The sequence below is a fragment of the Fusarium subglutinans genome, assembly GCF_013396075.1.
Source record: "Fusarium subglutinans strain NRRL 66333 chromosome Unknown NRRL66333_c0000043, whole genome shotgun sequence".
In the NCBI taxonomy this organism is placed as follows: domain Eukaryota; kingdom Fungi; phylum Ascomycota; class Sordariomycetes; order Hypocreales; family Nectriaceae; genus Fusarium; species Fusarium subglutinans.
This window is the reverse complement of record NW_023502106.1, coordinates 171294-188301: the sequence shown is the minus strand read 5'-3', so window position 1 is coordinate 188301 and position 17008 is coordinate 171294. Positions and strand designations below refer to the sequence as shown.

Genomic DNA, 17008 nt, shown 5'->3' with positions numbered 1-17008 from the left:
AGCAACGTAAATAGTGAATGGAATAGAAGTCAATTGATACAGATGAATACAGAATTGGGTTTGGAAATTCTCCCAACAACAAATGGGAGAAACAGAAAAGGTCAGCTCAACTAGTCCCCTCCCCTCTAAAGTCAGCCACTCGGACTAGTTGTAGTTATCACGAACCATCATCCCACCCTTGACCAGTCCCCATCCTTGATTAATACGCCATTCAACGACTCCCCCGCATTTATCACGATAGCAAAAAGGCCCCATTTTTGCTGGCTCTGGACCGTTATCTCCCGTTGTGTTTCCGGGCCGTTGTACACACTTGACGTTAGATGAGGGGTTTGTGTCGCCGAGATAACCGAATTATCTATCTAACTCGAAAGTGGGAGGGGGAAGCCCACTTCTGTCATTCGTATTCCCGAGTCGCCCCGCGTCAATGTTACAAATTAGATCTGCCTGTATAAATGTAAGCAGACAAGGGGATCCAATAAAACTTAGGACCTGTATACTAGGTGATAAACAGCTTTAGGTAAACTTAGGTAAATTTAGTAAAGCTTTAGAGGATCTTAGACTAGGTATTTCTAGTACCTTAGTTTAACGTTAGAAGTCTTCTTATACCCTAAAGGCAGGTTGGGAACTTATTGGATTAGAAGAAAGGTCGTAGTAATCCCGTTCTTATAGTTTCTTATTACGGTAGGGGATCTATTTAATCTCCCAGGAGTGGCACAGCTCTTCAGCGTATGCATTGTTGATTTCAGGTCACAGAGATTACTCAATGCTCCAATCTCCATCAAACATGGGGTTAATCTTCAGCTGGCCCAATCCGTCCTCGCCTGCATTCTTCTTATCAACCTCCACCTCACCAATAGTCCAGTTCTTGATATGAATACCTAGTGTCAAGTTTCCCTGCCCGGGAGTATAATTATCCATGCCCTTTCCCGCATCCATACCGACGACGCTTCTTCCAAGTCTCAGCTCTGTATCGTTATTCAACGTCTCAAAATAGACATTAGAGATTTCCAAGTCGTAGTTTTGCATCGGAGCAATTGTCACGAGCGCTGCACAAATGCCTTCACAGACAACATCGTCAATCTTGACTTGCATGGTCCGCTGAGTATCAATCTCCTGTGGATCACCGTAGAATGGCGATGCGCCCAGAATAGCCGACGGAACATACGCATCGGGCTTGTACCACCGATTGTGAATAATGCGAAGCTTAGAAATCGATACATCGCTGACATTACGCGGTTTCCAACCCATTTGGATGATGGCATTGTTCCGAGCTTTCCAGATCGTCAGACCGTGGAGTCGGGCCCCGGAGTGATATAATTTGATAGCATCATCATTGACATGCCAGAACACATCGCGGACTGAACCTCTATACATCTGGGTTCCGTCGGTTTGGAAATAGTAGGCTCCGACTTGCTTGTAATCGCGTATATGTGCGCTGACTTTGTTGTCTTCCTCATGAGGAGTACTGTTCATTGGATAGAGATCCATGGTGTTGAATGGCGGCGAATTGAGTGTTGGACCAATACAGTGCCATGTCTGATTGTCCATCACAGACTGGTGCCAGAACATACGGAGACTGAACCGGTCGTCCTTCACAGCGGTGTAGTTCTTGATGGTGTTGGCCATGTATACATAGTTCTCGCCCGACAGCACTCCATACCCGACCGTATGGAAAGTTGGGTGTGTTGTTGTGTATTCCAGCGCTGCTTTGACGTATGCACCAGGCTCGAAATATACGTAGTGAGTCATCGGACTCAACTTGATATGGTCCTTACCCAACACACCATCCTTCTCTATCCAATGGATACCCGATTCGAATATCACGGTTGGTTTGGACCCGAGAGTGTCTTGCGTCATCTTGCCTGGGCGGATGACCTGTACATTGCTGGATGTCTTGGAGGGAATCAGATCCTTGGGAAGAGGCGGACTGGCGAAAATGACGAGGCCATTCCTAGGCTCCTCACTGACAATGGTACCGCCATCGCTCACATAGTCAGTGCCGTTAGACCTGTACGTAAAGAGATCATCCCTGAACTCAACAGAGAATCTCGCCCCGGACTTTTGGTAGGGCACCCGAATTAAGACAGTGTTATACTTTGGACTTCTAACTGTGAAGCCAAGATCAACAGGGCGAATGACGACGTTGGAAACTGGCCCAATGGAAGATCCGTCAGTAGTAACAATCCGAACATCGACATCCTCCTGGTAGATGAATTGCGTCCAAGCCATATTAATCCCCTCATCTGCCTCAATGGTAATTCCATCTCCGTCCGCAAAATCATACTCTTTCCCAGGCTGAACTGGATCGAACATTTTCCCGTTGCCATTACGAGGGATCGACTCATAGACGAAAGAGCGATGAAAGTCGTCCTCACCTGCGATCGAGACAGAAACGTTGTATCGTCGTGAACGCCGGACCTCGTCAGCCGCTACCGAAGTATTGGTGTTGACGACTGAGTTCTCGTGCCACCATATCGTGATACTAGACTCTGGCTCTATAAGTTCGCAAAGTCTGGCTGCTGCGAGGAAGCCGAAGAACTTCCAGCACGGAAGCATCATGTTCGTAGCTGACGATAATCTCGGGGTTTTAAGAAAGATCCTTGCAAACTGGGCTTGGTAGCTATATATGCTCTCATTCTATCTCATTTACAGATGAAGGGACATATTTGATCATAGTGCATAGCCACATGTGAAGAGGCCTCATTGCGTGTCAATTGCTTGACCTGGTGAAGAAACGGACCGACAAGATGTCGACAACCAATGATACCCTCTATATCGAGGCCCCGTACATCTTGGCATCCAAAATCCAGCCAGTAAAGGGAAATAATTATTGCGGGTGCGGCAATTTCATGCAGAGGTGTCAAAACTTCCCGAGAATCATTCCGTGCTGCCGAGAAGCTTTGGTTCCGGCGTATATACAACAGTCATATTCAATGGCAGAAACGCCCGCTTTGGATCTCTCATACGACTAGGAACGAGGTGGCTACGGCTAGCCAGATGATATGGAGAAGTTGTCGCGGGTTCTTGAAGACAACTACAGCTAGGATGGCATGAGGAAACTCTTTTCAGCCGCCCATCATACTGTTCTAAGCGCGATGGTGTCGATGATGAACCGGGTCGAGATCAGCTAAGCCTGTCAGACATTTACTTGGCATAGCTTTCAAAGTGAGAACAAGTCGTGAACTTTCTACCCAAACCTCCATTTCAAATTATGACTATGTCGCCTGGTAAAGAAATGACTCGACTACTGCTAGAACCTCCGCCATTAAACTCTTATTTGATTTCTTCACTCAGATATTGAAGTGAGGGAATTCGGGCAGCTTGGTTAACGAGGCTCCGCAGGTACGCCATATCAGTATGCAGGCTGACACACAAGGTACAGTAGCCCAATTGCTGATATGCCAGCAGGTAATAGCTATTTTCAACCCCCATGTTAAATCCGTAGTGAGGTGCATGCTGTGAGTTGGGGGCTAATTACTACAAAAGACTTCATTGGGTAGTTAATGTAGCACAAAGCCAGGATTCCAAGACCCTAACATTCAGCCCAGAGGGGACTAACATTCTGGTTCTTGGGTGTCTCCGGCCCCTCCGATCTTGGTCAGAGTGTTATGAAGACCATTCTTCCTGTGTAACCCCACGGCCCGTCATCCAGGCTTACGGTTAGAACGACAGTTTAATGTCTATTTTTATTCCAGCTGAGGTTCTGCAGCTCTTGGCAGAGTTTACCCTGTAAAGATCTCGCAAGGCTCTAGTAATTTCTGCTGTTAAATAAGCTACCACTCTCTTAAAGTAGAGCATCCAGTCTGTTTCCATCTTAGCTTTAGTCTTTCACTCGCTATGGTCTCTTTCCTCGTCTGCGAAAACCAAGACAGCACTCAACGCCAGTGACACTCTTCACATTGTCAAAGAGTCTCATTAAGATGGTCGACATAGAAAGCCACATGCCGCTTAAGGCGAGCGACCGCCTACTTTCCGTGCCGACTTACCCTCATACGTCGCCCATCAACACTTCATCGGACAGCATACCCTTGAATACGCTTTCAACAGGGTCGTCTTTGTCAAGAGAAAACCTCGTCAATCCCGTCTCCAAGCCCAGAAGATTTACGATACCGTACCAGAATAAACTGCAGATCCTATCAGTGGCAGTTCACGTTTTAGCAGTCGCTATTACTATCGTTATTGTCCAGTTCAGACTTCGCGAGATATACTGGTTTGACCAAACCGCAAAGCTTGATCTACTCGGAATGGAGATCAAGGCCGAGTCAAACACATCAGCTCTCCAGTTTGCCGCCAAGATCCACGAGGCTCTCATCCAAGTGCCATAGCATTCCATATTATAAGGCATATGCTTCGAGGCCAGGGTGTTTCTTTTGGCGTCCTGGATGGAGTATATCGGTTTGGCTCAGTCCCTTGGCTCTGGTCGAAAGGGCTTTGGGGTGCCCTACACAAACCCGCCCATTACCAAAACTTTCTCTTCGCTATAGGTCTTGCGATGGCCGCTATTTACGCCAACGTTATTGCGCCTTCATCCGCTATTTTGCTCACTCCGACACTTGATTGGTGGAAGGTTCACGACGCCTTCAATGCCCAGAATTTCACAACCCTCATCACTGGAAATTCGAGTCGAGCGTTTCCGTCATACTTGACGCCGCGTGGCAAGTGTGCGAGTGATCCTAGCTGGGATCAATGTCCTGGAGGAGGCTATAGCACCCTTCTCTCCTTACTCAGAGCGTATCAAACCGATGGCATCGATCTCGAGACTCAGATCAAACTACCAGTTTCAAAGTCGTACCGGAAGATCAGCTCAACCCTAGATTTCAACGAGTATATCGCAAAAAACGAGAGTCTTGCTGTCGCCACAACTTCCCATACTTCAATCGCGATGATAGCGGGTCTGCTCTGGAACCATATCCTAGAACAGAAAGTGGGCAAGGTAAACGACATAGAGCGCCCACAATTTCGACCCAAAATCCAGAACATTCGTGCACCACTGGTACAGGTTCAGTGTTCTCCCTTCTCTTGGATCAATGCCACCAAGAAGATACATGATCCTGTATTCAAGGCAAATAATCTCAGGAACTTCAGTCAACTTGTTGACAAAGAGGGCACCAACCACTACCAACGAATGGGGAGCCGAATCGCTGAAGGAAAGGATTGGCATCACACAAAATCCACTCTCCACATTCCTACTCTGAGATGGGTCGACGCTTCATCTTTGTTTGACGATCCCAGTCTATCTCTAGCTGCAGTTGCAACAGTCCCCGCATATTACTTTCAAGAGGATAAAGCAAAACTCGACAGCATCATCCTCCCATGCATGATTGATGCCCGCTGGGTGGATGTATCCCTTGAATACGATCCCACGATGGATAACACAATCAACAGTAACTTTACAGACCTAATGTCACTGAGGCCTTATTGGGATCCCAAAAACACGTCTGGTCCTCCTGGAGGGCTCACCTCACCAAACGTCGTGATTGATACATCTTGGGCTGAATCACTCAATCTCAACAATTTATCATTACAACGTCAAGAACGGAACCAGAGACGTCACAAAGATTGAGAATCTAATGGATGTCTTTATTAAAACTGACGACGACCACTATGAGGATGACGACGACTTTATTCCCAATCACTTTGTTCCACCTTTCAACACGGCAACTGGCAGAAAGCTAGGAAACTTTACGACTGATAACTCGAAAGTTGAATCCTATGTAAACGAGATCTCCAAGACTGTAGCTGCTATACTCTCCCTCGCTATAGTCGATGGTATGTCTCGTAACGCTATTAGTCTAAAGATGCGCTTAATTACCAAGAACCTCCAGAACGGCTCATCACAGGGAATAGAAGAATTTTGGGAGCCGCATCCCGAGGAAAACGGCAACCCTGGATCGGAAATATTCGAGGCAACTGACGTGGACGAGCCAGTCTCTATCGACTGGGAAGTCTATAGGTATGGGTGGGGTTATGGCCGTCAAAGCACAGCAGTATACTTCGCCATCACAGCTCTTTTCATCCACGTGGTGTTGGTGCTTGTATTTGGAATCTACATGGCCATATTCTGGGTCAGCGGGGAACGGCCTGGCAAGTCTCAAGATACGATATCCGAGTTTGTAGCCCTGGCATTGGCCTCTCCGTTGATAGGTGACAACGCTTCAGAAGTGAGAAGACTTGCGAATGGCGAGGAGGAGGAAGATAGGGGCAGTTAACTATTGACGCTGCCGTTTAAGCTTGGGATGAATGATGAGAACGAGAGAGTATTATTAACTTGAGCTAAAAAGACACGCCATATAGTGAGCATTTGTGTCCCTTTCGCTTCCTGATATTGAGGAGAGTCTGAGCTAAAAAATAACTTCATGTCGTCTAAAAGAATATGACTTATTAACTCTAACACTGGAACTTCATAGACTTCCAATCATCTCCAATGTTGAAGCAATCATTGAGATTAAGGCCCTTCTCGGAATAGCCCTGGCAGTTTCCCTCCCTGTATCTGATCACTAAAGAAACAACTTGTAAGCACAGGCATTATCGACTAGGAATGGGGTGCAGCATACTGTGGCAGCTAGTCTTCTTTCTCTCCTGCATGCTAACAGCATGGTCCTTTGAGGCCAGGTCTTTGATGCAATATCCACTGTTGTAGCCCTTTCTGGAGCGTGAGGTCCTGCATGTAGTGGTCGTCCAGAACTTGACCGTGATGTCACTAGCTCGGCTCTCTAGATGAGAGTCAAGACCTGCCGGAAGGGTGTCGATAGGGTTGGCCAGAGCAGGAGCGGCGACAAGAGAGCAGACTGCGATAGCAGTGGTGGTAAAGGCGTTGAAGAGCATATTGAGCAAGGAGTTTGGCAGATTTGTTTAGAATCAAATAGTGTCGGATGAGGATGAAGAGGGGTAATATGAAGAGAGGAAACCTCCTACTTATACCTGGCAGTCGATCTGACGGTACGTAGTTGAAGTACGGCCACTTCCTCTTCGGTACTGTGGATTTGAAATGCTGTGATACAAAATATCAACGTCGCTTGAATGCAAGCATAAGGGTACTCAAGCGTCTATTCGATACCAGGATATCCATACACGTAGCTTTGTGACTTCCGGATTGATGCGGCCCCCAAGCAAAAGTTCCAGAGGTGTCAAAGTAACTAAGAGAAACTCAGTACGGTCGGTAGTTTGGTTACGGTCTAGATCACCTAACTCGGCGTTAATGGAGGATACTGTCTGGGGATTGGTTCAATGTCAGGCTCGTAGATCCAGTGCAAGATTGAGAATTGAAGCAGGCTCAGAGCTAAGAGCAGATCTGGACTTCACTGCCCCTGTTCCACGTCACTCACTGCATAATAGGCCCCCAAGTGAATGCCCCGCGGCCCTGGAGTGGCTGCCATGACTCGTATTGAATTGGGCTCTTGGCTGTGCTTCTAAAGGCCGGGACTTCGAGTATCGTCGGCTATTTAGAACCCTGCACACCCATCACATTGTCAAGGCAAGAAACCACTCGTCCGTAATTCTGCGGTGGTTACCAGACATTGAAGAAATCGATCCACAAGTAAGTGGAACCACGAGAATACATTCCTTATGAGGAGTACCTATTTCAGTTCCCTAAATCTACCGCAGATCTTTAGTAGCGTCTCGTAAATTCAGCTGGAAGGGGAACCGGATGGACCGGCCGTGACAAGGATCATGCGGGCTTGGAGTTTAGACTGGAAACCCAACTCTATTTGGACTCGAGTTGCATATTTGCCCGGAGACGGTATTGGGGGCGGAATGGATGTCCGGACACAGGATTAGATGAGTGTAGACAAGCAAGTAGGCGTAGGCGGCTCCAAATGGCAGATTCTATCAAAAATATTTTATGAATGATCTGCGATATGAGAATTCATCGTACAGCCAAGAGCAGAGTCCCGGGTCCATGCAGCTCCACGACTCTCTCGGTCATCATGATCGCCCTTGGCTGTTTGTCCGGCCCACTACTCTGCAGTCGTGTCCCGTGAATTCCCTGCGGAGCAGACACGGCAGAGATACAGGGGCGGAGGCCTTCCCTGAGGCCAAGCCGGCTAACTCGGGTTGAGCGCTTCATTTGACCACAAATCTAGAAATGTCTTCTACAAGCATAATCCCAAATCGGATACTGGAGCGGACGTGGTTAGGGTGTTGGGTAAACACTCCGAGGACAGGAAAAGCTCCGACAGGCTCCGGAGATCAATTGCGTGCTAGTTCTAAATAGTATTCCTAAGCTCTCTTCAGTGCCTCGGTCCTTGACAGGCTGTTAGGATCGAGGTAAGGCTTCTCGCCAATGCCGACAGCCCTGTGACCCGTGCGCTCACCAAGACCATCGTAATCATTCGTCGCGCTATGGAATGCACTGCGGTTATCCCAGAACGCTAGACACCATTAGCATAACCCTCAACCACCATCTGAATCAGACCACTCACCAATATCATTGGGACTTCTCCAGCGGAAGCGAACCTGCAGATCATGGTTCTGCTCAATCCTCTTATACAGCGACTCCAAGATCTCTCTACTCTCACGCTCGCTCAGCTCATTAATGCGCTTGGGAAAGTTTCCAATCGCAAAGATAGACTTCCATCCCGTTACGGGATTGGTGCGAACAACGGGGTGAATGGCCTTGAGCTCATCACCGATATTGGCGGGATTTCCTCGCGGTTCCTCGTAGACCTTGTAATGATCCGGTCTCGCATCTCGTGCCCTCAAGAACCCCTCGCCAGAAAACGTAGCAGTCAAGCCCTCAAAGAACTTTCTGTAAGGATCGCTGAATCGATCATATAGCTCGTATCCTGAAGCCCAGAGGGTATCGCCACCTCCGGCCGGGAGTTTTGTGAGTCGCAGACTTGTGTAATCAGCGGGATACTGCTCGAATTGGATATCGCTGTGCCAGCTCGCAGCGCCTTGCTTTCGATCGTCACGATCCTTGATTCTATCCTGGAAGAACTCAACGTTTGATGAAATAACGCTGATTTCATTGTCGTCTACGCCGAACTCATTGGTGCTGTTGAGAAGAGGGTGGATGTGGAGGGTTGAGTCCTTGGGCTTGTTGGTCAGCTGGCCGAGGCGGTGGACGAGTTGTTTGTGCTGTTCGTCTGTGAGATTGTCTTGGGCGCGGAAGAAAACGACGCCGCGTTGGGAGACTGGGACTGTTAGAGATGAGCTCTGGGGCTGGGAAGGTGACATACTGGTGATGGCGAGATCGCGGATTAGTTCATCTGCGTTTGGGGCGTTGATGATGTCGTCGACAAGATTGACTTTGGGATATTCGCGTCCAATGACGGGTGTTGACTCTTCAAACGTGAACTTATCGAGAGCTCCCGATGCCTTCAGAGGCTCGGGGTACTTGTTGGCCTCGACATTGAGCGGCACGATGCGCTCGGCCTGTTGGGTGATAGTAGTAGTAGTAGTCGACATGTTGAGCTATGTTATGTCTGTCTTAACAAAGCAGTCTTGTCTTTAGTGAAGAAAAAGCTCCTTCGTCTGGGCTTCTATGCTTTCCTTATATATGATGACATTAGTCCCCACCAGGCGTTATCAGATCGCACAATCCGCCATTTCACTTACGACATTGCGATTGACCTTGCTAACCCCGCAGAACCAGGTACGCAGTAGGTCTAGTGAGTCATGCCGTTAGACTTGCGCTTTCATCATGGTCGATGGTGTCACTTTAGCTTGTGAATCCATTGGATAGTAAAACCAGAGCTGCGCGTGCGATAACATTGCCTCATCGGCATCATCGGTCGACGACCGATTCGGAACTCGGAGTCACTCGGATCTCGTTCCATTTTTGATCTTATTGGATCATCGGACACCAGGTAGTCGCTTTGAGCTCCGAGATATCGGTTGTCGCAAGCATTTGATTCGGGCAAGTCCTCCCTACACTCGGTTATGAATGTCCTTTCGTATTAGGTGACCAAAGCTTACAATTTCACCATGTCTCGTCTTTCCGACAGGCCGAGCTGATGATTGCTTTCGGCCTCAATACCATGTGATCAGGTCCGTGTTCTTTGCGATTTGGTAGATCAATGGGAGTTCGGGATGGCGTGCTAGCTTATCAAATCCCCGGGATTGCACGTTATCCACTTCGTCATTAGAGCCTTGGATGGTGAAATGCGGAGGTCTCCATTGAATTAGCGCATTGATAAAATGTTAGCATGGGCCAATTTCTCTGAAAGGATCGATCAAAAGGACATATTCTCATTAAATTTGAGCGATGGGTGGTTGTGATAGGTCACAGGCCACGAGATTGGAAAACAGTGAAAGTCCCAAACGAATGAATTGATGAGAACTTCGAAACCGGTAAACACACCACGTCGATTCATTACACAAGTAAAACGTATAGTTTCTCAGCAAGGAGTAGAGATTGAATTAATTGACAAGATAAGGATAAATTCTATCACATAATCAAGTCGTAAGCAATGTCATTTGTCTTATTTTGATCTGTTCATGGGATAACTAAATGGACGAGCTCAGGGTAGCTAGATTTATTAAACAATTTCCGATCAGTTATCGATAAGAGTACAAGTCCGCCTCTCTTATCTCGTGGAATACGGCGCAAAGTTCTTCCGCTCCTTGAAGGCGGAGGATCAGCCGCCGACTCCGCCTGACATCCGCCCCGCGGCAAAGATTTCCCAGTGTGACACACAAAACAGGCAGGCATGGAATCTGCGAAGCGGAAGCGAGCCGCCAAAGCCTGCAATTACTGCAGAAAGAGGTGTGTCAATGCCTGCTAAACAAGTGCTATACTGTTAGGGTGCTAATTGATGCAGGAAGAGGAAATGTGATGGCAGACAGCCTGTGTGTACCCTCTGCGAAGAGGCGAACAACTCCGAGTGCGAGTATCGCGATGAAGGAAATGAGTCAAAGTGAGCTTCAGCCTCATAATGCATGGCATGAGACTGATCTAGCTAGGCGCATTACAATCCCTGTTGATCGCGTTGATGAGATCTTTGATCGTCTTGAATCTCTTGAGTCAACCTTTCAGTCCGCTATAGCTCGTCAGCGGGATCGAAGTCCCATCTCGACACCGTTCCCAGCATCGACTCCTTATCCGGCCTCAACGCCTTATGCACCATATCCTGTAACACGACACAACGAACCGATCAGCCCTGAAGATGGAATAGTACCTGCTTCATCTGTGCATTCAACAGGACCGGGGACACAAACATCGCTATCACAATTCGCCAATAACAATGTCTTTAACACGACTATGGACATTCCACTTTCTCACTCATCCACGACGGGAAATTTGCTGAGATCCGCGCCTGCTAAAGCACTCCTTGGCCATTATCCTTCAGATCTGTTTCTCCATATTGAGTTGAGAAGACCCGTCCCTGAAGGATTGAGATTAAACGCTGTTCCAGCAAGTCAAATCGACCTACCGACATTATCACCCAACGAAACAGACCATCTCGTCCGAAACTACTTTCAGCTCGTTCACCGCTTCCATCCCATTCTTGACCAACGATCTTTCTACGATCTATACGACAGAACCGTTGACCACGGCGCACGACCTGATCTCCCCTCCTCCCTGGTCCTCGTTGTTCTCGCACTAGGTTCCGTCGCGGCCGAGACGCCAAATCGCATGGATGCAAGCTGGAGCCCTGGAGTAAGGTTCTTCACACCCGCTGTGAGACTATTACTCACGGAGTCGTTGTGCTCGTTTGGTGGTGATCCGCTTTTACCCCAGGCGTTGTATCTCGCTGCTCTGTATTATAGTTATTTGTCGAGGCCTTTGCTTGCCTGGAGGTTGGTACATATGGCGTCGACTGATGTGCAGCATTATTGGATAAGGTGTGTCTAGCTTTAGTGGGATTGAGAGGCGTGCTGACGTTTTAGGTCTGAGAAGTTGCTGCGAGATGGTTCGCAGGACCAGTCAATCCTACGAGTCTTTTGGGCCATTCTTGTGCTCGAATGGTGAGCCATCTGATTCCCGTTGTTAAGGTCTTCTCTGACTGTCTTCAGCGATATTCTAGCAGAGCATCATCTCCCTCGCAGTGGCATCGAAAAGATCGTCGATAAACTCCCCTACCCTTGGTCTGATGGTCCCTCCGAACCTTATATGCACCGCTGGCTCGCCGATCTCTCGTCCCGTCGCCTCTTGAATCGCATTCACTACGTCCTCTACGCAGAAGCCGAACCAGGTACGGGCGACAACCAAGCCGATAACTCTGAAGAAACACAGTCTAGTCTCCCAAATCTAGCTCATGAGTTGAATCGTCAGCTAGGTGCATGGTATCATCTCCTCCCTCACAGTATCCGGCCGAACTTGGAGATACCTCCAATAGGCATTGACGATACAATGGTTACTATACGATATCACACCACCGGCGATATTATCTACAGGCCCTTTCTGTATCAGGTTTGTGCTCTTGCACCGGGAACACAGCCAAACCCCGCCACGCTCGAGAATGCGAGACAATGTCTGGTCCACTGCCGTAGATACCTCAATGCGGTTGAATTTGCAGTGCACGCGCCGACTGCATCTTTGGAGAATCTCTTACACGGGTATGTCCTTGACAAGAATACAATAACAATTACTAAGAGTTCCAGGACCATGGCAGTAGTATTGCTCCTCTCATTCGCAGCCTTTTCAAGATTAGATGCCCTCAGAGTCCCGGATCTCAACCAACTACAAGACAAGGGAATACGGATCTGCGAAAGATGGGCGTTTCCAGGGTCAAGTATAGAGCAAATGGTTGTAATCCTGCGCGCCCTCCGAGCAAAATGCATCGATACAGGATGAGAGCAAACTCCATAGGAAACAACCTCAATGCAGAAATTTACCCAGTTTGGTGTCATAACTTTGCATATCCGGACCCGGAAATGGTCAATCCAAAGGCGAGATCCATTGATTTTGACATCAAGGGCGCGCGCTAGTCATCGTCGGAAGCAGGGCCGAGACCTGTGGCGAGATCTTTCCAGAAGCCACTCGTTCAGATGTACAAGGTTTTTAGGAAATTGACTCGGGGAGTTTATCTAAGTTTCCTTGTTGGAACTGTTTAAGTATTTTAAGCCGACCAGCCAAGCTTAATTTTGGAGAAGCCAAAGCTGCAGATCCACTCACCGCCAATGCCTCCAATATCTACCCCGGCTACAATATTTATTACTCAATCGTTATCATTAGCTGCGTTACGCCACATCATCTCATCATGACTGCCAAGGACTTCCAACAGCCTCACAAAGAAATCATCATCAAGCCTGCAACACTCATTGACGCCGCTCGCATCGCAGAGCTAGGCGCGCATGTCTTTACAATAACATTCGGGCACTCCGTTGAACCCCACGAACTCAGTGCCTTCCTTGAAGAATCCTACACAGAAACCTCAATCGTCAACGACCTCAATGACCCCAACAAAGACGTTATCATCGCTACGAATGCCGACGATGATTTCCTCGGCTTCGCATATCTCACCCGCGGAAGCAGTGAGCCCTGTGTAGAAAACATGGAAAAGACCGTTGAGTTACAGAGGATTTACGTACATCCTAATTCTCATGGCGCTGGTGTTGGAAAGGCTTTGGAGAAAACCATTGAGGCCATGGCGAAGGAACAGGGGTTCAAGAATTTGTGGCTTGGTGTTTGGGAGGAGAATCCGAGGGCGATAAGGGCGTATGAGAAATGGGGTTATAAACAGGTCGGGGATCATGACTTCACTATTGGGTCTATTGTGCAAACTGATCATATCATGATTAAGAGTTTATAGATGCAAAAGGCTCTCAGGATAATGCGTCATGGAATAGTGAATTTGGCATTGGATAAAATACGATTTGGCAATAAGATAAACAGGCGATGACAGACCAATTAGCTTCTTTCTAATCTTTATCCTCCGGAACATGTCTCTCAAACCTGTTCGGCACTCAACACCGAAATAATGAGACTCAATTGATGAAACTCGCATTCAAGGATTTTTGACCTTCGGAAACAGGTCCGATAACACTAGGTGAATGACCAATGACAAACCCCTCGGCACCAATTCGCTCTAGACCTTGCTTAGAATGACTGTACCTGTGATTCGCCGATCCAGACCGGCCCGGTCGATGTGAACGACGCCCTCTCATACTGGCGGCCCGCCTGCTCCGCCAAACCTTTATTACTGGCGATATATGTTCATTCTACACTGGCATAAAGACTTCAATATCTCCATTTCACAAAAAATCACTACGAGACATACCCAACACACCAACCATGTATATCCGCGCCGCCCATGCCGAAGCAGACCTCCGCGTCCTTCGCCGTCTCATCCACGAAAACCCCCTCGGAATGCTCACAACCGGAATAAAATCCCAAACACACTCCTTCCTCCAAAGCAGTCACATCCCCTTTCTTCTCGACGTAGAAGATGAATCCAGCCAAACAGAACTCGGTCGTCTCCGCGGGCACTTGGCTCGTCAAAACCCCCAAAGCAAAGCCATGATCGAACACTGCACCTCCAACCCCTCTCTAAAAAGCTATCTCGAAGACGAAGTCCTAGTGATCTTTACAAAGCCGGCTCATCACTATGTAACCCCCAAATTCTACACTGAGACAAAACCAGCGAATGGAAAGGTTGTGCCGACGTGGAATTACGCTGCGGCGCAGGTTTATGGAAAAGCGAGGATTTACTATGAGAACAATGAAGAGACGTCTTCATTTCTGGGAAGGGCGATTAGTGATCTTACAGATCATAATGAGAGGGGTGCGATGGGGTATACGGCTGAGAGTCAGTGGAAGGTGTCTGATGCGCCGGAGAAGTATGTTGAGTTGTTGAAGAGGAATATTATTGGCATTGAGATTGAGGTTACCAAGTTGGAGGGCAAGTTTAAGATGAGTCAGGAGATGGGGCACGGGGATAAGGAGGGTGTCATTAAAGGTTTTGAAGGGTTGGGAACGGAAGTTGGCGATGAGATTGCGAGGGTCGTCAAAGAGTGTGGGGAGTTGAAGGATCAGAAGAAGTGATTGAGAGGGACATTGATAGGCTTATGGAGATAAATAGATAAGGGTATATTGAACAAATTAATGTAACTTGGTCTTTTCATAGGCTTGGGAATGGTGCAATGACTAATATTTCGGTGATTTATATATGGGTTAAGTGGAGAGAATTATAGTATCGAGACATGGTATCTCTACTTCACTCGCTCAGCACACTTTCCGCCAGTTGATTAATAGCTGAAGCTTATGACATCTCAACGAGACATATCAAGGCAACACACCGAAACATCCCAATCAGCTTCAGGTCTTGGAAGGCAATATGCGCATAGCCTCAACATATCGAGGTCACGATGGCTCGACAGGGCGAGAATGTCACCAACGCGTCGTAAGTCCAGCGTGTCTGGTTTAGAACGTTTGGTATAAAATGAGGTGCGATAAGAGCACAATCAAACAGAGTCATGTGATATTGAGACAACCCATTTATGCTCCAAGGTGGGCAGATTTGCTGTCAAACCCAATTCACCTTGTCGTGATAGGCACTTCCAACATCGTAGCGTTTTACCTAATCACCGAACAACCCGGTAATTTACCTCGGCACTGTCAAACAGCACAAGATAAGCTTGTCCCAAATACAAATTTCAATAACCGTATATTCCCGACTATGGGGCCCCATGGGCTATCAACCGCTCCAATAACATTCATATTCTCACGGTATCGTGAAGCCGACCATCGACTTTCGATGTTACGCGTCGCTGTCGGCCCTTTTATCATACCATGAAAAACGCAGATCGTCAAGTGATACAGCATTAAAGATTTCATTGCTTAACTCTTTAGAAAGCTGACAGCCCTACGGATGGCTCGGCATTCAGATACACCACGACGCGAACACGAAGAGGAATTTGTGTAGGGTAAGAAAAGCGGCATACCACCGCGCTAGCAGATTAAATTCCCCGACAATGACATGATACGCTATGTCTACCAGAACAATGCGTTATTGACTCGTGGGAAATGAATGCAAACGGTTGCTTAGATAAACGAACTGTGGCCTGGGGAAGCACGTGGAATTAAGTTACGCTTTGGGTAAATTACCAGCATAAAAACTGGTTTTCTGGGGAAGTTCGTTAGAAATCCTTAACAGTAAGAATTTGCCTATGACGTAGTGGCGCTGGGAATACCGGATATCCGGACGCGGCTGAAGGATACATGCATCCCACATCCCATGACAGTCAAACACCACAGTTACAGTGACCATGGAGAATGGGGGAACACGGGGTATGGAGAAATAAGAAAGATAAAAGTGCTTTCGGCCGAGGCAGGGCCGTTCGGAGACGAAGAGCGGGTAATAGTCAAGGTACAGAATCCAGAAGTTCTTGCAAGTGTCGTGGTACCTGGAGATTCTACGGAGAGAATGGATGAGATCGTCGGGCATTGGGATTGGCGTCATTGCCAAGATTTGTATGGGAGATCGGCAAACGGGGCTTGGCAGGTTAGACAAGAGATTTTGACGGCTGGGCGATAATCTACTGTCTCACAGAGGAGTTTAACGGTGAGATCTGAGAGTAGAGATGTGTAGTCGTCCAAGTCGATTGACTTTGAGCCAGAGTCAATCTCGACATGAGAATGTCATGAACTGATGCTAATTGAAGCGAATGTCATGGTCTCCCCGGATCCCTCGGGTGTCGTCATGTTTTGATGGTCAACCAAATCCAGAATAGTACTAAACAGGGGTTAGTGGCACTCAGGGCACTAACGCTTCCAACCAAAACGGACATCCAAGCCATCACGGGGACATTTCCCCCAATCAGAAGTACTAGGAGTAATGCATTACAGGCCGTTTCACTTAATTTTGCAGCCACTACAACCTCCCAAAAGCCATATCGTCATACCAAACAGACAACCGTTCCTTTGATGCCATGAGGTTGTCAGAGGTCAATGTCTCGGGCTTTCCCCAGCTTTACAACCCCGTGGAGGTGGTACCCCATTACTCCATTATCCAATTATTGACCCATTGTCTGCATTCCCCTTGTTAAACCCCACAGAATTGGTAGAAGCAAAAAAATGGGACGGACCGATTTCGTGGTCTCGAGACCACGAGAGCCAGGA

The 17008-nt window shown here is 47.8% G+C and overlaps 7 protein-coding genes across 7 annotated transcripts; 4 read left to right on the top strand and 3 right to left on the bottom strand.

Annotated features, from left to right (window-relative positions):
• Positions 1-756: 756 nt before the first annotated feature.
• Positions 757-2559, bottom strand: FSUBG_4785 (dextranase; the record flags this gene model as incomplete). The annotated part of the gene is made up of 1 exon (XM_036682810.1): positions 757-2559. One exon carries the CDS (start codon positions 2557-2559, stop codon positions 757-759), a length of 1803 nt encoding a protein of 600 aa, XP_036539707.1.
• Positions 2560-3920: 1361 nt separating this feature from the next.
• Positions 3921-4325, top strand: FSUBG_4784 (short-chain dehydrogenase; the record flags this gene model as incomplete). Its single annotated transcript, XM_036682809.1, has 1 exon — positions 3921-4325. The coding sequence occupies one exon, from the start codon at positions 3921-3923 to the stop codon at positions 4323-4325; it is 405 nt and encodes a 134-aa protein (XP_036539706.1).
• A 167-nt stretch (positions 4326-4492) lies between these two features.
• On the top strand, positions 4493-6209 carry FSUBG_4783 (short-chain dehydrogenase; the record flags this gene model as incomplete). Its single annotated transcript, XM_036682808.1, has 2 exons — positions 4493-5473; positions 5535-6209. 2 exons carry the CDS (start codon positions 4493-4495, stop codon positions 6207-6209), a joined length of 1656 nt encoding a protein of 551 aa, XP_036539705.1.
• A 178-nt stretch (positions 6210-6387) lies between these two features.
• FSUBG_4782 (uncharacterized protein) lies at positions 6388-6825 on the bottom strand (the record flags this gene model as incomplete). The annotated part of the gene is made up of 2 exons (XM_036682807.1): positions 6388-6497; positions 6555-6825. The coding sequence occupies 2 exons, from the start codon at positions 6823-6825 to the stop codon at positions 6388-6390; spliced, it is 381 nt and encodes a 126-aa protein (XP_036539704.1).
• A 1395-nt stretch (positions 6826-8220) lies between these two features.
• FSUBG_4781 (taurine dioxygenase) lies at positions 8221-9411 on the bottom strand (the record flags this gene model as incomplete). The annotated part of the gene is made up of 2 exons (XM_036682806.1): positions 8221-8372; positions 8424-9411. 2 exons carry the CDS (start codon positions 9409-9411, stop codon positions 8221-8223), a joined length of 1140 nt encoding a protein of 379 aa, XP_036539703.1.
• Positions 9412-10655: 1244 nt separating this feature from the next.
• Positions 10656-13700, top strand: FSUBG_4780 (c6 finger; the record flags this gene model as incomplete). Its single annotated transcript, XM_036682805.1, has 6 exons — positions 10656-10711; positions 10767-10862; positions 10909-11790; positions 11836-11913; positions 11962-12504; positions 13013-13700. 6 exons carry the CDS (start codon positions 10656-10658, stop codon positions 13698-13700), a joined length of 2343 nt encoding a protein of 780 aa, XP_036539702.1.
• Positions 13701-14182: 482 nt separating this feature from the next.
• FSUBG_4779 (transcriptional regulator) lies at positions 14183-14932 on the top strand (the record flags this gene model as incomplete). Its single annotated transcript, XM_036682803.1, has 1 exon — positions 14183-14932. One exon carries the CDS (start codon positions 14183-14185, stop codon positions 14930-14932), a length of 750 nt encoding a protein of 249 aa, XP_036539701.1.
• Positions 14933-17008: the final 2076 nt, after the last annotated feature.